The 22,219-nt window shown below is 44.4% G+C and overlaps 1 protein-coding gene across 1 annotated transcript in view; it reads right to left on the reverse strand.

The window, feature by feature from the left end:
- Nucleotides 1-22,219, reverse strand: part of LOC124555741 (regucalcin-like) — an 86,644-nt gene that overhangs the window by 19,839 nt on the left and 44,586 nt on the right. The window contains exons 4-5 of the mRNA XM_047129765.1: nt 19,333-19,545; nt 19,138-19,250 (exon numbers count right to left, since the gene is read on the reverse strand). Of these exons, the coding sequence (XP_046985721.1) occupies nt 19,138-19,250; nt 19,333-19,545 (326 nt within the window). The remainder of the gene's footprint in view (nt 1-19,137; nt 19,251-19,332; nt 19,546-22,219) is intronic.

The following is a 22,219-nucleotide window of genomic DNA, read 5'->3' on the forward strand; positions in this document are numbered from 1 at the left end:
TTAAACTCGTTTTCAACCAATGATTCCCATAGCTACAGGAACACTACTTGTGATACCTCTTAGACAAAATACTTAAGCAGTGTTATCAGATGAAAAGATCAACCTGACACAAACTGTGGGAAGTCTGTTTCACAACCTTCGTACCTGGATAATGACCTTTTTCCTATTTGAGATATCTGTGAACGTTGCTGCTTAAGACGACTTAAGCAGAAACTAAATTCCCTCAGCTTCGATAATGTTTAAAGAAATCGTCTTATCGGCACTAACTCGTGATTTGTGAATTGTTTACCGGCCGCACTCTGCCGTATTTCGCCGGTTGGAAGGCAAAAGCTTACTGACAAATTTCAGACAGAAATTACTGTTACAGCGTACTTATGGAGCCAAATGAGTGGATTGCGTATTTTCCGCTGAGAAAGAGCACTGGCAAACAGTCTTCGCTAGCTAAGGTTATTTAAACTGGTGTCACTCTGAGCTAGAATTTATGGTCAGGTCAATGTTTCGGATGAGAGTTTTGCAACTGTTAAATACTTTCCTACATTATAGAAGCGAATATTAAATTTGAACTAATATTGCGAAAATTTTGTACTTGGGCAGCTTAGAATGAAAATACTTCTGTTTATTTAAAAGGGAAACAATAGATTTTCTAAAACATTGTCTGTCATACACAACTTGAAACAGGTCATGTCGACCAAATCATGTGGAAGAACTGACAGCGACGTATATCGGAAGGCAGTAAAATCTCTTGCCTTTTGGTTTGTCAGTACTCGATAGCCATTCCTAGGTATAAAATCTCACTACCACACGACAGCTAATGTAGAAAATACTTTTCTGACATATTATGGCATTATGCGCTCTCCCTACACATCTTCGAGATGCATCTGCTGCCTGCTGTCTATTAAACCTGAACAGAACAAAATGTCACAGTAGTTAGCCCTTTTTCCACATGCGACTACTTTGGGTTGAGCAGTGAAGGGAAGTATGTTCAAAGTTCCATTAGATTGACAACTTCAGCAGACAGCAGAATTGCGTTTTAAAAAATGTAGCACTGAATGTATTCTAACTCGCGACATCTTATCTACGCTACTAGCTGACACGTAGCTACAACAGCTCCAGAGCTCGACAACTATTCCTCCAGAACTTTTTGATTCCACAGCACTGTGAGATTATGCATATGGCCAGGTCTTGACTTCTGAGAGAACAACAGTTACAGCTTTTCTATTTTTTTTACTGAACGACGTTTTCTACAAACAGATAGCGCAATAGAATGGCTCAAGTGGAAAGGAACACTTCCTATTTAAACTTCTGCATCCTACACTGTTGGCAGTTCTGTGTAGGTGGCAGTTACGTGATTTTATTTCGGTGATTACAAAATATAGAGTGGAATGTATGCACTGGGTAGCCGAGGCAGCTAGTTCATGGTGATTCGGTCAATCAAGTAAACGAATTTACTGAACATGGTGCAAATTACTACAGGACGCCTGTGTGTCAGAATTCTCATCCAGTGTGGCGCAACGGCGTTACGATAGAAAAATGAGAGAAGAGGATTTCGTGGTCTGTTGGACGGGTGGTAGGTTGTTATACCTATGGTCTGGGTTGGATTCCCACTTCTGTCAATGATTTTAGATAGGGAGAGACAGAGTCCATTCTCTCCTGGCTACACCAAGTGAAGAAGGTGTAATGGCAGTGTGGTCTGAAAATTCACATTAAAGATGATTTTCCTTCTCTACCAAGTAGACGGTAGGTTGAACCACAATAAAGTCTGGAGTGGCGACATGTAGAAACTCTATCACCAGTAACCTTTCTTATACTAGTTATTTATTTCAAGTGACGAAACAAACGCTATGTATGGTCACAGGACACTTATTCCATCTTTTATCTGAGCTTCTGTATGTCGATAAGATTGGTTCTGAACTGGGAATGCAACTCAGACCGCTCTTAAGGCGGAATTTGATCCCTTCGTGACAATACAGCTCGGATACAATTTGTTGTTTGTTCAAAACTGCAGATTCCTCAACATCTCCACATATTACGCGTGAATGGGATCGAATCCTGGCCCGGCACTAAAGATTTAATTATGTATTATCAAGCTCTAGCATGAGAACACCTATCTGCTGGTGGATAAGAATTTTGATTTTTAATGTATTTTCATTCGTTGTCAACACTAACGATATCTGACGTTTTTAACTCCCAGTGAGACACAGAACTATTTGCGAGATGACTGTAAGTTCAAGATGTTACTCTGAGCAGCTGGTGGAGAAAAATTCGGTAGCTGACGTCTCTTTGTGTGTAGTCAACAACGATATATGTGGGGCTCTATTCCCAGTGAGCGCTGAACTCTTCGTCATATTATTTCTAGTTCAAACATGCTCACATATCACTGCTGGCGCAACAAACCCATATTTAACGTTCGTTTTCTCTAGAATATAACAGCGATAGGTGCCGGGTAGGAGTCCTGGGAAGGAAAAAATTGATGTTTCGTCTCGTCATATCAGTTAAAACATCTAGCTACTGCCGCGAAAATCCGATATGTCACATTTGACTGTGCTTCGATAGCAATCCGATTAGGTTCTGGGTTGGAATCCGTGTCCAACACAAAGCTTTACCTCACGGCATTTCAAGTAAGTTACTTGTGAAGAAGCAATATTTAACATCTCTCGTAGTTCGTTAACAGGGACAATAGATGATGGGTAGGAATTCGCGTCTGTTAAACATGTTTGCGTTATGCAATTTAAAGTTGATATTTGCTAACTGATACTGTCTAAAATCGAGGTATATCACTCTCTGTATGCTTAATCAGGAATGACTGTTAGTTTCCGTCAGTAACGAAATCTTTGCTTAGTCTGCATGAGCTGGGTTTGAATCCACATGCGGAACAAGACGGTTCGTCGTGTCATTTGAAGTTCATACATATTCTCAACTAGCTGCTCGTGAATAACTCAAATTTTTAATGTCATTTTGTGTTAAATAATAAGTACGGTATGTTACTCTGAAGAGGAAATCATGAATACGACGAACTTACTACGTGCATTACCAATCTGACGTAATAATGAGAGTGGTAACATTTCAGGTATGTCATTTATTGTAATAAATGTGAGCTTACAAGCCTTAAGGACAGTCTTATCTGTGATAAGGTGTTCCCTGATATTTGTAGTATCGTAGTATTACTTTACATCTTGAGTTATTGCGGTACAGAGCAGTGTTTTCTAGTGGTGACTTGTTGTAACCATTTTCAATAGTCAAACGACTGTACCAGGGAGCGATTAGAGGACCTGCTGGACAGCTTTTTTTTGAATAGGACAGTGTTCCTGTCCAATAATTTTTAGATTAGTTACAATAAGCTTACGCTGCAAGAGAACTCGCTTGTATTTTTTAATATGTGGTCTGTTGTCGGTTTGAAGGCCTTACATTGCATCGGCAACTTAGTGCAACTCCACCGAGGGCTGTCTGGAGTAGGGTGGAGATAGCAATGTGAAAGTTGCGAGCTGTCGAAGACGATCTTCATATTCCTAATGCGATTAGGACACCGTATACTCTTGACGACGTTTAGCACCTGTGCGGTCAGTCAACCAATTTCAGAATTCATGTTGAGTAATCCTGCTAAATTCCCATAATATTGTCTTTTTATATTGATGAGTAATATGGATAGTCGTCACGTTCATGTGCCGTCTACAACGCAAATTTAATGTTACTATCCTAGGAACTAACCTGCAATACGTTTTGTATTTCATAATCGGAACTATCTGCATTATCCGTCATCAGAGCAATGTCAGGGAACAGAATGCAGCAGTGCCTTGGCACCTACTTGGGGACCTGCTTGAGTCGTGTTCTAAGGAAAGGGTAGTTGCTGGTTCACATTATATTACACTAGCGAGAAGTACCGACTTTTCCTTTTCTCTGCAAACATCCCGAATTAAATTCAGTAACTAAATGCTAAGAATATATTTGCATTGTGCCAACTCAAAGATCAATAGATATGGATATAGATATAGATTTTTATATTTAAAGCCATTCTCGTTCTGCGTTGGAATAAACATCGTTCATTATTTGATTTTTTTGTTACGATTGTTATTGTCATTCTCTCATTCGCAAGAGTTTTCACATTCCTATTTGGTATCGATGCACATGAAGAGTGGCTATGAAAGAAGGGAATACTGAATGTTACCTCATGCAGAATACACTCATTTACTTCTGCTCCTCGTGATCAACGCTGCAGGAGAAGTGAGATACATAAAGTTGACAGTGTGAGGACAGACATGCTGGCACAACTCTGCAACTACACGGTGTTACCAGATAAAATGGTGCTGCGGAATCGAAAGTGTAGTACGGACTTTGCCACAGTAGCAGACAGCTGCTAATTTCGGACCATGACCGTGGATTACACTTCGGTCAGTGCTGGTTAGAGTGTTGCAACTGTAAATGGAAGGCTTTGTTTGACAGTCTTGTGCTGATGCTGTCTGAATAAATTATGCTATTGGATAAAAAGCGGTTTAGTTTTGAGACCTAACCCACAAGGGGAGAAGGCACAGTGGTCTGCTTCAGGAATTCCAAGCAATAAAACACAAAAAGCAACCCAGGAAGGGTTCGAACAGCTACTTTCATGCAGAGACATGCATTTGTAATCTGTTCATCGTTACGGGGTCAAACAAGAGGGTAACATTACTGAAACAATGATCAGGCTACTTAGTGTTGTGTCTAGACAAGACCGCCTAGACACAATGAGAGGAAGCCGAAAGGCACGCGCTAAGCTAGCAGATGGGCGTGAGGTTTGAAACAGGATACGTAATGAATGCTATAAAGAAAAGTACGTAGCTTCTGGAATACTTAACTTTAATCCATCCTTGGTACATCGCTATTGACGATATAAGTGAGACTCCATAGATACATGCAATGTTACTAATGGCGCCTTGCTAGGTCGTAGCCATTGACTTAGCTGAAGGCTATTCTAACTATCTGCTCTGCAAATGAGCGAGGCTTCGTCCGTGTAGTCGCTAGCAAAGTCGTCCGTACAACTGGAGCGAGTGCTATCCCGTATCTCGAGACCTGCCTTGTGGTGGCGCTCGGTCTGCGATCACACAGTGGCGACACGCGGGTCCGACATGTACTAATGGACCGCGGCCGATTTAAAGCTACCACCTAGCAAGTGTGGTGTCCGGCGGTGACACCACATTCCTCCCCCGCAAATCGGCGAACGGTCGTGTTATAAGGCTTCCGCCCGCCGTGGGGAGGACCCCATGTTGACGTATGCGATGAGGTGGGGAGCCTAACAACAGGCGAGGCTGTGCCACCCGCACCCGGCCATTCGGTCCGAGGGGATCTAGGAAACGCCTGAAAACCTAGTCCAGGGTGCACGTCAACATGCGGTGTATGCGCCCGTAAAGAGACAGGAGGGGCCGAAGGGTCGACCTCCATTGCGTCGGGGTATCCGACGCGCGATGACGTCATGTGGTCCGGAGCGGGCAAGAGTTCCATGGCTGAGGACAGCTGGTCACGGGAAGCGGTCGGCGGCGCGTGACCCAGGGAGGCGCGTGGCGGCCGCAGCGAAGCGTCCACTGCGGGCGGCGCCGGCGGGAGAACAGGCAGCGGCGGCGGCGGCTGCTGCGGCGGCGCGTCGCCATGGGGCAAAATGGAAGGCATCGTCGGTAACACCTGGGGATGAGGCGAGCCAGTAGATGGGTCCCCAGGGCGCTGACCGGACGGCACCGTCGCTGAAAGCAGACGGGGAGCGGCAGAACCCGTGCGACGACAGAGGCGCAGCTGATTGAGATGCCGACGCACCTCACCAGAGGCCCCCAAAACCAAATACATCGCGCGGCCGAGGCAGCGAAGAATGCGCCCTGCGAGCCAACGCCGTGAACCTCGATAGTTGCGATAGAATACAACGTTGCCTGGAGCAAAAGCGGAAGTCTGCCGCTGCACAGAAACCTGATGCGGTGGATGCAGCAAAGACATCAAGGTTCGATGAGGGCGACCGTGGAGCAACTCAGCCGGCGAGCGACCATCTCGGGGCTGAGAGCGATACGAAGACAAAAAGAGCTACAATGCGTCCTCCCGAGAATTCGACTCTTTTAACTTCAACATCTGTGACTTGAAAGTCCGGACCAATCGTTCAGCGGCACCGTTTGACTGAGGCGAAAACGGCGCAGATGTCAGATGTTGAATACCATTGGCCCGGCAGAATGACTGAAATTCTGCGGACAAGAATTGTGGGCCATTGTCGGAAACAATAGTCTGCGGAAGACCTTCAATGCAAAAGACAGCAGACAACGCTTGGATGGTGGCAGATGACGTCGTGGAAGACATCCGGACAACAAAAGGAAAATTACTGAAGGCATCTACCACAACCAACCATCGAGCATTCCAGAATGGACCAGCAAAATCGATGTGCAAGCGTTGCCAAGGGGAAGTGGCTTGTGGCCATGCAAAGACTTTCCGCGGCGGTGCGGATTGGTGTTCGGCATACGCCATGCAAGAAGAACACATATTCGTAATCGCAGCATCGATTCCGAACCAAGTACAGTGCTGACGAGCAAGTTGTTTCGTTCGCACTATACCCCAATGGCCTTGGTGAAGAAGCTTTAAGACAGAGGACTGTAACGAACGAGGGACCACGACTCTGGACTGATCATTATCAGAATGCAACAACAAAACACCACGTCGTACAAAAAGTCTCTCCTTGTGAGCAAAAAATCGGCGAACCAGCGGATCCTCGATCCGCGACTTTGACAAGGGCCATTGAGTAGCAACAAAACGCAAAACGGTAGCCAGGACAGGGTCAGCAGCTGTGGCTGTAGCTACACGACGAAAATCAATCGGAAACGATTCGACCACTTCATCGGTTTCCGAATCAATGAACATGCAAGCAAGTTTGGAAGAATCGAATGCTCTATCCTCAGCAACAGGCAAACGGGACAACGCATCGGCGTTTCCGTGCTTAGCAGTGGACCGATACAAGATATCGTAGCGGTACTGTGAGAGGAAAATAGACCAGCGAATGAATTTCTGCGCTGTACGTGGAGGTACAGGCTTGTTCGGATGAAAAAGCGATGTCAAAGGTTTGTGGTCTGTGATGATGGTAAAGTGACGACCATACAAGAAATCATGAAACTTATTAACACCAAATATGAGAGCCAAAGCTTCTTTCTCTATCTGGGAATAATTTCTTTGCGCAGATGAGAGCAATTTGGACGCAAAGGCAATAGGTCGATCATGCGACCCATCTTTGTGCGCAAGCACAGCACCGATCCCGAAATCCGATGCATCTACCATCAACAAAAGGGGTTTCTGGGGATGGAATGGCGTAAGGCAAGTATTTGAAAGCAACGCCGATTTCAACTGGCGAAAAGCGCGTTCGCATTCCGTCGTCCAGACGAACGGAACACCTTTACGGCTTAAGCGATGAAGCGGAGCTGAAATGGAAGAGGCATTGCGCAGAAAGCGATGATAATAGTTAATTTTACCCATCACACTCTGTAGCTGCTTCAAATTCTGCGGGGAAGGCAAGTCTTGTATGGCACGGAGGTGCTCTGGACTCGGATGTATGGCTTGGGCATTGATGACATGTCCCTGGTATGGTAATTCACGAGCAAAAAACACACATTTGTCCTTCCGCAAGTGAAGACCATTTTGTCGCAACACGTGAAATAATGTTCGTAGGTGTGCTAAATGCTCATCTGCTGTCTTTCCGGAGATCACAATATCGTCCAGATAGTTCGCTGCAGTAGGGACCGACGCACAAACAGTTTGTAAATATTGCTGAAACAATGCAGGGGCGAATGCACATCCGAATGGCAGTCTTTTGAATCGGTACAAACCAAGATGCGTGTTAACCACCAAGACGCGCTGGGATTCGGCGTCCACTGGGAGTTGCAAGTACGCATCCGCTAGGTCCAACTTCGAAAAATATTTACCCGGGCACAGTTTAGCAAAAAGATCTTCCGGGCGGGGTAAGGGAAAAGTTGCAATCACTAGTTGTGGATTCACTGTGGCCTTGAAGTCCACGCAAAGTCTCAATTTTGCGGAAGGTTTCGGCAAAATTACTAAGGGTGAGGCCCAGAGAGAAGCCTGCACACGTTCAATTACACCTTGTGATTCTAAATCGTGTAATGTTCTTGCGACCTCATCACGCAATGCGTGAGGAACATTGCGCGCTCTGAAAAATTTCGGTTGCACGTTTACTTTCAGTTCCAAATGTGCTTCATAGTTCTGAGCGCAACCTAAGCCCGGTGCAAAAATGTCGGCAAATTCTTCACACAGACGAGAAACACTTTCTGAAGGCACAGTCTGGTTCATGATAGGACCTGATTTACTATAGACATGTTAAACAACTGAAATATATCTAAACCAAACAAGTTCACTGCAGTAGAAGAATGAAGAACGTAAAATGACACAAGTTTTGTTTGTCCCTTGTATGTTGCAAGAAGAGTGCACTGTCCTAACACAGGGATATGCTGTCCGGAATAACTATGTAACTTAACATTCACGGCACGCAACGGAGGTTTGCCCAGTTGTTTGTACGTGTCGTGATTGATCAATGAAACTGCAGCTCCGGTATCGAGCTGGAATGGTATGACCTTGCCATTAAAGTCCAAATCTACAAAAAGTTTATTGTCCTGCTGACGACAAGAGCAACGGTCTCGTGCAATTTGAACTGATACAGGTACAGCATCACTTGCTAATTGACGTGATTTCCGGCGATGTCGACGCACACTTTGTGTGGGACGAACACAGTCACTGTTAGAGACAGTGGCACTGGACGAAGTGGAATTAACTACATGAATGTCCATGGGCGAAGGTTCACGAGCCTGAGTATTCTTGGTTCGATTCCGGCGCGAAGCAAAGGGCCTGGAATGGTTGTGATTGTCTGATCCGAGCTTTTTCTGGCAAACACTTTGAACATGTCCTTTTTTATTACAGAAAAAGCAAATAGCTTGGCGTGACGGGCAATTTTCACGCGAATGTCTAGTAGCACACCGCGGGCATGATTTCACTGCATTTGTATGCTGGCGCGGCACACCTGGTTTAGAGCGTGGCGACAGCTGCGCGGACGTGCACGAGGGCAGTTGACCGGTCCGTGCAGCGCGCCCGGCGGGCCGGTTAATGGTACACACGGCTGGCGAAGTTGCAAATGATTCCTGAGCAAAGTCAAGTGTGTCTTGTCTATCCAATATGTGTATCACTTGTTGAAGGGAGGGATTAACTAGTTTCAAAATCTGTTCCCGTATACTAACATCACGTACCATAGTATCTGAATAAGGGAGTCCACATTCACACTCAAAAGCACAATCCCTTGTAAGGCATTGCAATGTTGCAACCCACTCCCTATTAGTTTGACCGGCCGTACGTTTTGTACGAAAGAAAGTATACCTTTTTGCAACTACATTAACTGTTTCCTTGAAATAGGCATCCAATGCCGACAAAATTTCTTCGTAGGACAGAGTTGTTACGTCGCGTCGGGGAAACAATTTCACTATCACACGGTACGTTTGCACCGCTACACACGCCAATAAATGAGGCTGCCGCTCGTTACCTTGAATTCTGTAGGCGGCGAGATGAAATCCAAACTGGCGTGACCACTCCGTCCATGTTTCCTCGTCTGCTTGAAAATTACGGAATGGTGGTGCAACTGCATATTGTGGCTGCGGTAGCGGTGTAGCGGCGGCTGCCGCATCGTTTTGCAGTGCACGTTGACCCTGGAAGAGCTGTCCAAGGGCATCCAATAACGCCTGCGTCTGCTGATTCTGCAAGCGATAAAATTCGGACAGTACATCTGGCGAAGCCATGACACAAGTAAATGTAAGCAATTAGAAAAAACAAGACCCTTTCCGTTGACTCGTCGCCAAAAATGTTGTGTCTAGACAAGACAGCCAAGACACAATGAGAGGAAGCCGAAAGGCACGCGCTAAGCTAGCAGATGGGCGTGAGGTCTGAAACAGGATATGTAATGAATGCTATAAAGAAAAGTACGTAGCTTCTGGAATACTTAACTTTAATCCATCCTTGGTACATCGCTATTGACGATATAAGTGAGACTCCATAGATACATGCAATGTTATTAATGGCGCCTTGCTAGGTCGTAGCCATTGACTTAGCTGAAGGCTATTCTAACTATCTGCTCTGCAAATGAGCGAGGCTTCGTCCGTGTAGTCGCTAGCAAAGTCGTCCGTACAACTGGGGCGAGTGCTATCCCGTATCTCGAGACCTGCCTTGTGGTGGCGCTCGGTCTGCGATCACACAGTGGCGACACGCGGGTCCGACATGTACTAATGGACCGCGGCCGATTTAAAGCTACCACCTAGCAAGTGTGGTGTCCGGCGGTGACACCACACTTAGTATATAAGAGAGCATACAGATTTCAAGGAGGAAACGTATGAAGACGCAGACTTCCTCGTTATCAATATGTGCGGCATATCTTTCGTGTTAACGAAAGTAATATCCCGCTTTAACTCTTCTTACGTCTTAAATGAAATGAATGCCATGAGGAATCGAATATTTGTTGACTGCGTCTCTCCTTGCTTCCATCCGTACCAACATATTTCTTCATTCTCGTGGTAATCATGACATTCTTTTTGTATGCTGAAAAAGATTGCACGTGGACAAATTCGACATCGAGGTGCAAAGCATTTGGTATCTTACATTATATTCAATTCGAATGAGCTTCAGATGTATTTTTACTTCGTTTGTATTTTTAGATGATTATGAACGTTACGGAAAATTATCTCACATGCTTTATGTTGAATGAGAAACATTGAATGACCCGTTTTGCTTTCCCTACGTTGAAATGATATAATGTCGGCGTCAACAGCCTTCTTCCACGCCGGAAGCTGAAACTTGTATCATTCTGGATTAATGATAATTGAATGTCTCAAATGTAGACATAGCCCACAAGGCGACGTCAGAAACCATCAGGGGAGAACGCCGCATAAAAACCAAACGTGCGCGCGCGTCTCCACTCTGAAGGACCGTATCGGAGAATCACGGCAAGCATTTCGCTGAAGAGCTGCCTCGTAAGAGAACCGAGAAATGGCAGCGTCGTAGCAAGTATTTGTCAACACTCTGATAGTGCATTTACTTCCGGGTGTAGGCCGGCGTTACCTCGCTAAATTCACTTGACATTCGTTTTCCACATCGAAGACTCGTACGATAGAATCCACTGTAAGATGAGACACTTAGAAAGCATAATTAATTTCTGGACTCCAAGAATGTAGCGAGGTGGTTTAATTTCGTCCCAGTCTATAAAATTAATTTCGGGCCATACTCAGCTCTTGCCGATTAATGTAATATAATACCCGCGCCCGCATCTCGTGGTCGTGCGGTAGCGTTCTCGCTTCCCACGCCCGGGTTCCCGGGTTCAATTCGCGGCGGGGTCAGGGATTTTCTCTGCCTCGTGATGGCTGGGTGTTGTGTGCTGTCCTTAGGTTAGTTAGGTTTAAGTAGTTCTAAGTTCTAGGGGACTGATGACCATCGATGTTAAGTCCCATAGTGCTCAGAGCCATTTGAACCATAATACCCGCCTACTAATCAGGGCGTCTGTCTCCGTTGCTTTTGAGCGTGAATGGAAATCGTAGAAATTTTCTGTGGAGCAACATTTAATAATAAAGCGTTTTAAATCATCAAAAGCGATGAGCGGGAGCAGGCGCTTTCGATAAAGAACGGGGGAGTGCAGCGCCGCTGCTGTCGCCACGGCCGCTGCCGGTAGCCAGCAAATGGATCCCGGAGCTTTGCCGCATACGGCGTCCAGAGGAGGACAGTCTGCAGGAAATCTGCCGCAAAATCGTTACTGGATAAAATTTTGATATCGGTGTGTCAGAAAGCGAAATAGATTGAATCTGCGCTACCATTACATTCACGTCTTCACCATTCAGACAGAAGAGGCTATAAAAATATTTTATGCCAGCTGCTCTCGATCAACTGACATTACGAACAGAAACAACGCACGCTACCGCTAGACCACAGGCGTAATCAGCCTAGTGTTTCTCTATCATGGGACAAGTTTTCCTCCAGGAAGTGCCGCAGTCTGCAGTGTTGCCAGATTGTGCAGATAACCGGACTTAGAGAATTAGCGAGTTGGCCAGTTTTATTGTCCCATGTCGCGATCGGCGCGGACTTAGCCTCTGAAGCGGCCGGCCGCCGGTCGAGTTTTATGTCAAAGAGTGTACATTACTATTATTTGCAGGACGATTCTGATGGTGTAATCAGATTTTCAATATATATATTAGTTTAAAGTTTAGTTCAAAATGGTTCAAATGGCTCTGAGCACTATGGGACTTAACATCTGTGGTCATCAGTCCCCTAGAACTTAGAACTACTTAAACCTAACTAACCTAAGGACATCACATGCATCCATGCCCGAGGCAGGATTCGAACCTGCGACCGTAGCAGTCGCTAAAGTTTAGTATCTGATGATAATTTATACAAGTAACACCCAGCAACGAATTTCCAAAATCCTAACGGTTCATCCGATTTTGTCGATCGACATGTCTTTAGAAAGCTATTAGTGTAAACCTAAATTGGTACAAATTACAGGCATGTAACTTAAATAGTACATGAGTTATTGGAGGTCAAAGTGGCCAATTACTATTAATCGCGTCAGGCCATAAGTACTCCACAGTGACACGAGAAAACGGTAGCAGCATGCTTATAAATATATCTATTCATCCATGTCTTTGCTTATATCCGATATATACCATTCATGAAGAAACTGGTCAATTATTTACTGTGTTTAGAAAACACAGAGACATTAGGCTACTGGCTTACTTCTGTTCTATTCCTTTCATATATGTTTACTTAATTTGTTTATGTATTTAATAGTGTGTGTTAGAGCGTGTTTATGGTCCAGCCGTACGAATATTTATTTAGTTTGAAGTCATTTAAATGTAAATCCAGTATTTCGAATGTGTTTCATTATGTTTGTGAGTGTGTGTTGGCTTGGAGACAGGGCAGAAGCGCTCTAGCCAATCACAGCAAACGTTCCAAAAATGACACGTGGAGAGTCGTATGGAGGTTGGGGGGGAGCATCGTTTCCGGAGAGGACACGAGGCAGTTCTGAACAGCGCGGCATGAGTGGCAGTCGCACAGGACACGGGGAGTGCTGGACAGTACGGCGCGACGGACGCACATTGGCGGGAATGACTTGGAGTGTTATTCAGTTTGCGCATGACCGCGAGAGTTAGAAATATTTCGTAGTGCCGACTTGTGCACTTGTGAGATTTCCTTGACTTCTGTAGTGACGACATAGGATGCGTTTAGAAGTGAATATCTAGCGATCTATGTTGTTGCTCACAACTAATTACGTGAAGTAGGAATCTATTGTTTCCCTGTTATTCAACTTATATTTTATTTAATTGCTGGACCATCGACACCAATAAGTGTTTTACAATAATAAAGGGCATTCTTAAAGGTACTTCTGCTATCGTACTCATCATTTAAAGTCGTTAAAATAGTACCTGCAGAATTTATTTAACTGCAATCTTCCATTTATAAATGTCTATTCATTCAAAATTCGCAATTGCCGAGTGACAGAAACCTTAGACCATTCGATTCATGTGTATATTCATCTTGTATACTGTAGACTCAGTAGTATTTGGCCTGTAATGCGGCAACGAGGTATCCCAGCCCCTAGACAACGAAACCAGCCAAAACTTTTAGTATTTCAACTCTGAGTCTGAGGGTACGTAGTTGAGGGCCACAACACCTCATTTCATTTATTATTTGAAAGCTCGCAAGTGCCTTAAGCTATTCCCCAAGAAGCATTTGCTGACAGTTTCCAACAGCTTTACAACCGAAGTGAGAAGTGTGTTGCACGTTGATGAACAAAAACATCGCCGCGCTTGATTAGCCGAGCGGTCTGGGACGCTGCAGCCATGGACTGTGCGGCTGGTCCCTGCTGAGGTTCGAGTCCTCCCTCGGGCATGGGTGTGTGTGTTTGTCCTTAGGATAATTTAGGTTAAGTAGTGTGTAAGCTTAGGGACTGATGACCTTAGCAGTTATGTCCCATAAGATGTCACACACATTTGAACATTTTGAATACGATGTTAATGTTTGATGTTTCACTTTCTTGGGAACAGTGAGTGTTATACAGAGTGAGTAGCTGAGAAAAAGGAATTTCGACGTGCTTGTCCAATGAACTGGGTTGCAAGAAAGCGATCCTGTTAAGTAGCGAGTACTATTAAGTGGTGCGAAGAAGCTACATGTTGGTCCACGGTAGACAGTGCATTGTGAATTGCCGTCTCTGGGGGAATGGCAGTCACCAACAATTTTGCTGTATCTTGAAAATGTGACTTTATCAGAACTAGTCAGAAACACTCCAAATTACTTAAATCTATTTGGAAGTATGTGGATCTTGCTGAGTGACGTATGGGAGGCTGTACTAAGATGTGTAGATACACTTATCTGGGGTAATTGTAGTCATACTGTAAACTAACTACACTCCTGGAAATGGAAAAAAGAACACATTGACACCGGTGTGTCAGACCCACCATACTTGCTCCGGACACTGCGAGAGGGCTGTACAAGCAATGATCACACGCACGGCACAGCGGACACACCAGGAACCGCGGTGTTGGCCGTCGAATGGCGCTAGCTGCGCAGCATTTGTGCACCGCTGCCGTCAGTGTCAGCCAGTTTGCCGTGGCATACGGAGCTCCATCGCAGTCTTTAACACTGGTAGCATGCCGCGACAGCGTGGACGTGAACCGTATGTGCAGTTGACGGACTTTGAGCGAGGGCGTATAGTGGGCATGCGGGAGGCCGGGTGGACGTACCGCCGAATTGCTCAACACGTGGGGCGTGAGGTCTCCACAGTACATCGATGTTGTCGCCAGTGGTCGGCGGAAGGTGCACGTGACCGTCGACCTGGGACTGGACCGCAGCGACGCACGGATGCACGCCAAGACCGTAGGATCCTACGCAGTGCCGTAGGGGACCGCACCGCCACTTCCCAGCAAATTAGGGACACTGTTGCTCCTGGGGTATCGGCGAGGACCATTCGCAACCGTCTCCATGAAGCTGGGCTACGGTCTCGCACACCGTTAGGCCGTCTTCCGCTCACGCCCCAACATCGTGCAGCCCGCCTCCAGTGGTGTCGCGACAGGCGTGAATGGAGGGACGAATGGAGACGTGTCGTCTTCAGCGATGAGAGTCGCTTCTGCCTTGGTGCCAATGATGGTCGTATGCGTGTTTGGCGCCGTGCAGGTGAGCGCCACAATCAGGACTGCATACCACCGAGGCACACAGGGCCAACACCCGGCATCATGGTGTGGGGAGCGATCTCCTACACTGGCCGTACACCACTGGTGATCGTCGAGGGGACACTGAATAGTGCACGGTACATCCAAACCGTCATCGAACCCATCGTTCTACCATTCCTAGACCGGCAAGGGAACTTGCTGTTCCAACAGGACAATGCACGTCCGCATGTATCCCGTGCCACCCAACGTGCTCTAGAAGGTGTAAGTCAACTACCCTGGCCAGCAAAATCTCCGGATCTGTCCCCCATTGAGCATGTTTGGGACTGGATGAAGCGTCGTCTCACGCGGTCTGCACGTCCAGCACGAACGCTGGTCCAACTGAGGCGCTAGGTGGAAATGGCATGGCAAGCCGTTCCACAGGACTACATCCAGCATCTCTACGATCGTCTCCATGGGAGAATAGCAGCCTGCATTGCTGCGAAAGGTGGATATACACTGTACTAGTGCCGACATTGTGCATGCTCTGTTGCCTGTGTCTATGTGCCTGTGGTTCTGTCAGTGTGATCATGTGATGTATCTGACCCCAGGAATGTGTCAATAAAGTTTCCCCTTCCTGGGACAATGAATTCACGGTGTTCTTATTTCAATTTCCAGGAGTGTATAACTGCCCCCACCGTGTAAACTGAGCGTCATTGTCCCTATGATAGTATCAATTATGATTAGGATATGGCAATCACCATACACTGTTCAGTATTCTATATTACACTATCCAAGCGTCATTTAGTTCATTATGGGAATACGCAGATTAAATGCTGATTCACAATAAAAATCTCATCAGAATAACTGCTCCCTTCCTAAAGTAGCGTTTGGCCAGTTCATTTGTCTTTTGGCTAAATTGTTTGTGTGGTTTTACATCGTGTATTTTGATTAAATTTTGGTGATATTTAGCAGTTGGTCATAGAAAATACAATGTGTAAACGTTTTAGAGAGCCTTGGCATTTGTTTTCTGGACAGTTAATATTGCAGCATTCCTCGGAGTTCTGTTGGTAAATGACTTCTATCAGGTCTAATTCAAATGCAAATAAAAATCAGTATTCGGCTGTTAATGACGTAGATTATATTCTTCTGATATAGATCCTTCGTCCCCCTGAAAAAGTCTCTTGGTGAGGTGAAACATTACTGAAAACCTTGTAAAAACGGTGCTATGAACTATCAACAACATATCCTCAGATTGGAGTGCCAACAACCGAGATACCAGCGCAACACTTCAAAAGCATCATAGAACAATTCAGATGTGGAAATATTTAGTTTGATGGTCCATTGTGTCTTATAACAATTACCAGCATAGGGTGGTATTGAGGCATGGAAATGGTATTGGGCTCTTAATTTGAGAGTTCAAAGTCGTGTTTTAGACACTAATTTGATGTGTGTGTGTGTGTGTGTGTGTGTGTGTGTGTGTGTTTGAAAAACGAGATTTTGACCCTTGACATCAATATTGCATTTTTTTTATTAGTGACTTATTTATTGGTTTGAAAAAAGCAAGCATCACAGAAAAGTTTAAATGTAGAAAATAATTAATTTGAGGATCTGTTGTGTCTTACACCAAGTGTAGTAGAATAATCAAACTATGAACATGTAACGAGCTGACACCGTTTGATGATGGCAAGCAGCAGGAGCATAAAGCTGCACATGGTTTGGTTTTGCTTTTTGAGGTTTTGTGGGGTTGAAGTTAAAGTAAATCTCATCTTTAGCAACTACACATTTCTAATGAATTAGTTCAAAATGGCTCTGAGCACTATGGGACTCAACTGCTAAGGTCATTAGTCCCCTAGAACTTAGAACTAGTTAAACCTAACTAACCTAAGGACATCACAAACATCCATGCCCGAGGCAGGATTCGAACCTGCGACCGTAGCGGTCTTGCGGTTCCAGACTGCAGCGCCTTTAACCGCACGGCCACTTCGGCCGGCAATGAATTAGTCATATAGCATAAGTGCACGTTAGCTTTTAACATATTTTAGATGGGAAACATTACATTTTGCACATGTTAAATACATTTTTTGGATAAATGCTTTTGAACACAGTGCAAAAAATTCTGATCATTCGGATATTTAAGATCACAGCCAATATGATGACTCGTAGGCTTCTCCTAGTATCTGCCATGTCGAAAGTGGACTGTAGTAACTAATATTTAATAAAGGACATTCTAAACATTTGTGGTTCCCTTATGTATTGACCGCCAAGCCAGAACGAATCTCAGGGCTTGCGTACTTCTCCCCATTCCCACGATTCACTACTGCGCCATAGGGTCCACTCGTCCCAGTACCTCCGTGGGAACCAACTTGATACTCGCTGCCATCGTATTCTGCAGCACTGCTCAAGGCAGCGAATTAATTCTGCTATCTGCAGAATTCTGGTAAACGTGAACTTCAGAAAATAAAATAAATTCCAAAACAAGTGAAACCTCATGCACCACAAATCGATTTGCCAGTTATTTATTTTAGTGTTGTGTAACTGTGAATGCTTATTTCGTACATCTAATATTAGAAATTAATTTCTCTGTTGTTTATATTTGTATCATTATGAACATCTTTGTCGGTTACACTAGAAAATGAGCTACTAAACAGAAACCTAGGCAGTAAAAAATAAATAATTAGTTAAATAAGTGACAAAATAGTGTTTTGCATGTGACTGATAACAGTAAAATCACTATCGTGTTTCATAAAAATAATCGTTATAAATTTAAGACTACTCTGCATTAGCCATATCAGTTTGAAGATAACATAAAATAACGCGTGGTGACCACTGGTTTTTACCATTGAATCTAGCGGCAGTGGACTATGTCTCATCCACAGAATCAGTCCACTGGCGTTTGAGCAAGTAATCTATGGAGCCTCCAGTGCACTTTGCACTTCAGTACCATAGTATCGATGTGATGGAAACCAGTTAATTCAGTAGAAAATGAGTATTATTAAATTACCGCAGATTTTCGAAGAGCGACGAAGTTTTACAATCTAAGCAAGATATTTCGGCCGCTTCCCAATCTCGCCAGTCGGCGGTAGAATGTACTCGGAGCTTGTTCTTTTTGAGAGGATCGTTTCACTGTATTAAATTGTTACTGTTTTGCGATGTTTGCTAATAAACGCGTCGTAATGGAATCCTTGGACTCCTTTCAAGTAAATTAGCACTCTGAATATCCACTTATTATCACAGGTGGCTTCTTGCACCTTCTGAAGAATCCAGCGCATTACAAGAACTGCTTCGGGGGGCTACATCTACGACAGATTTGCAGAAATAATCCACGTAAGGGTTAGCTTAACTAGCGCAGTCTCAGGTGGGAAAGCATTACCACTTATACTATATGTCACCTATACCACTTTCTACGGAATCACGGCTAAATTGAAAAACGTTTATATCAGTTTAGTACAGCGAGGGGATTCTGCAAGTGGGGCATAACTGATCAGACTGGGTTTGGCGTTCAGTCAGGTTTGGCTGTGTTAAGAAGTGGAGAGTAACCGAAGTCGGTCTGTTAATTCAGTATCTGTTCAGGATAGTTCTTGTAGTGCCTCTTCATCTCCAGAATTCCAATCATAGACAGCTTCTGCCCACTGTGCCCAGAATGTAGGGTTTATGCATCTACTAAATAACTGCGTCTGGTATCCAGAAGATGCTGCGCAAAGGTGGAGTCTGTTGCCTGCACCTTTCAACTTCTCTGGTGATCATTATGTCGAATACACTCTCTCCAATCAGTTTTTCTATGTAGTATGAGCCGCACCCTAAACCTTGGCGGCAAAATCAGTTATTGAAACAAGTGGTCAAGAAATGTGTGTTCCATGTAATCATGTTTCACCAAGTATCAATCAATAGTGAGGTAATCAATTGGTTTTCCATTTCTGAAGTAAATGTTTGAAAGCGTATTTTTTATTGGAATAGTGTGACATGAAATCATTACCAGATTGGCGTCATAGGAGGCTATCCACAGGTTGCCATCCGCATCAATAGCTTGGCCGTCTGGAAATCCTGCCACACCATTCGTTGGGTAGTCGAAGATGGTCCTCCTGTTTGCTTTAAACAGAAACAATCATTCGTCAGTATTTTTAGTGTATTACTCACAAAGGATAAAGAATTATCCTATATATAACCTTACTTATTTTTCCAGCTTTTATGTCAAAATCGAATGCGTCGACTCTCCGGGTAGCAGAGTCAATGTAATACATGGTTTTGCTGTCTAAACTCCAGGCCAGGCCGTTAGCAATGCCAATTTTTGTCACGTGTGTTACTGCTTTTCTATCCTTGTCCAAGCTGAATAGCATTCCTCGTTCCGGTGTGACTTTATTGTTCTTGTACGGACCCATTGTACCTGAAAATTGAATGTAGATGATATTATAGTATTTGAATACTTGAAATACATATTACAATTAGCTCCATCCCTTTGGTATCTACACTGCCTGGCAACAAAAGTGAAGGACACAGAAGAAATGGGGAGGGGGGGGGGGGAGGAAACGAAAAGAAACTTCACGAGTTGAGGGAATATGTGATATTATTACAGTGACTACAAAATCGTGACAAATTTATAAATAACTTGGCATTATGAGCCCACTTATCAGTATGACGCTGCACCCCCTCTGACCTGGGTGTACGCACTGATTCTGTTGGGAACGACTTCATAAGGCTGTTGCATCCTCTCTTGAGGCAAGTTGGCCCATAACTACTGTAAATGGTCCTTCAAATCCTGGATACTGGCTATGGGACGGAGTTCACGTCTGAGCTGGTCCCACACATGGTCTATCGCAGACAGACCTGTGGTTCTTGCTGGACTGAGGAGTACCTCAACATCAAGCAGACATTCCATAGCGACACGTGCCATATCTGGACGAGCATTATCCTGTTCAAAAACGGTACTACAATACTATCGCATGAGAAGTAACACATGAGGATGCAGGAGGTTCATAACATGACAGAGTTGCCTCAATCACTACCAGCAGATTCCTGAAGTTATACCCCATGGTTCCCTATAACATTATGCCTCTCCAAAACATTGGAAGAGTGGAACCTCTCCGCAGTTCGCCGACATTCTCCCCGTTCCACTTGTCACTGCATATTGCAAATCTCATCATTTTACATTCTGGCCGATGGCGTGAACGTATGTGAAGTTACATTGAAATCCGACTCTATCTTCTGGGTGCTGCACCTTTCTTATCAGGCAGTGTACTTTGCCCTCAATCTACCCTTGCTCCATGCCATGGTTTTTGTAGGTACAAACTAAGACGATAACTGGTCATATAGTTTTACAGCGCCAGCATATATGCCGACATGTGCATGCTTAGATTCATGATGAGGGGGGGATAAAAGAGTAAAACCTATTAGTCTATGCATAATAACTTTATTGCTAAATAAAATAACACAGTAACGAAATACAACAAACTATTGTTACTCACACATTCGAGAAATGAAACAGTTCTGCTGGATATTCTGTACGGATTTATCCCACTCCATGCGTTGCCCCACGGTTGGCACTGCTTGGTGTGCTTTCCACAAGCTTGTCGGGATGCAGATGCGGGAGGAACAAACACTTAAACCTTCCGTGTGAGTTCCAGTTTCTCTCATTTTATTACGATGATCATTTCTTCCTAAGTAGTTTGGAGTCAACAATATATTTTAGCATTCAGTGGAGAAAGTTGGTGATTGAAATTTCTTGAAAATATGTCACCGCAACGGAAAACACCTTTGTTTTAATGATAGCCACCCCAGCTCGTGTATCATGTCTGTCACCTATTTCGCGATAGTATAAAACGAGTTGCCCTTTTGTGAACTTTTTCGATGTCTTCCGTCAATACTATCTGGTACTGATGCCACACCTTGCAGCAATATTCTAGAAGAGGACGAATAAGTTTAGTGTAGGCAGTCTCTTTAGTAAACCTGTTGCTTCTTCTAAGCGTTCTGCCAATGAAACGCTGTCTTTAGTTCACCTTCCCCACGACATTTTCTATGTGATCGTTAAAGTTTAAGTTGTTTGTAATTATAATACCTAGGCACTATTCGAATTGATAGCCTTTAGATTAGTGTGATCTGTCGTGTAATGGAAATTTAACGGATTACTTTTACTATTTATGAGGATGACTTCTCGTAGTTATACAATCTTTCCTTTCCCCCAGGTTGTTTCAGATATCGGAACAGGAATGTATGCGTGCAACCGTTCGAATGCGATTCTTATCATGTTGGAAGACAAGAGTGTCCACAGCATACTCATCAGAAAGATGTAGAGGGTAGGACTACACTTGGCCACCAAGAATATTGAAATACACATCCTGGTTAACGTTCACGTTAACTTTGAATGAATAGGCCCAAGAAATGGTACGAAAAACACCCCCAAAAAATCGCAGAACCACCTCCGGCTACAACTACACCCTCCACACACTGTTGAACGCCTCATTTGGCTGTCGGTGCACTGGACGTGTTGCATCATTTGAAAAGAGGGAAATTCGAGATTAGTCAAATCCCACTACAGCACTCCAAGCAACCACTGCCCATTTTTTGTGTTGCTTGGTCCATTGAAGGTGTACATTTTGTAACATTACCGGCACTTTTCTGTCCCCGTCTATTGGATGCCACATTCGAAGTACCTAGTCCCTAGCAAAATTACACCGTCCGTCGCTGACACTGTTTTACTTATTCTTCACAGACTTTTAGTCACCCTTGCTACTAGTGCTAAAACAGTTCAGTACTGACGAACAGTCACAAAATACACGGAATTGTCTGATGATAATGTGCATATTTCTCTGTCTGCCTTGGCTCGTACATACATCGGGTGTTTCAGAATTACACCGACATGCATCGAGGGGATGCTGAAGGTGTCTTGAGGAACAAAACGAGTATAGGAAAGAGCGTCCGGGAACGCCATCCAGCGACGCTACAGAGCGTAGACGTCATAGGCGCCGGCCCCTGTATATGTATGTATACACAGGATGATTCCGTGATAATATTAAAAACTTTCATGGAAGGATAAATGTATCAATTTGAATTACGGGACACTG

Source organism: Schistocerca americana, chromosome X (assembly GCF_021461395.2).
Source record: "Schistocerca americana isolate TAMUIC-IGC-003095 chromosome X, iqSchAmer2.1, whole genome shotgun sequence".
NCBI classification, from domain to species: domain Eukaryota; kingdom Metazoa; phylum Arthropoda; class Insecta; order Orthoptera; family Acrididae; genus Schistocerca; species Schistocerca americana.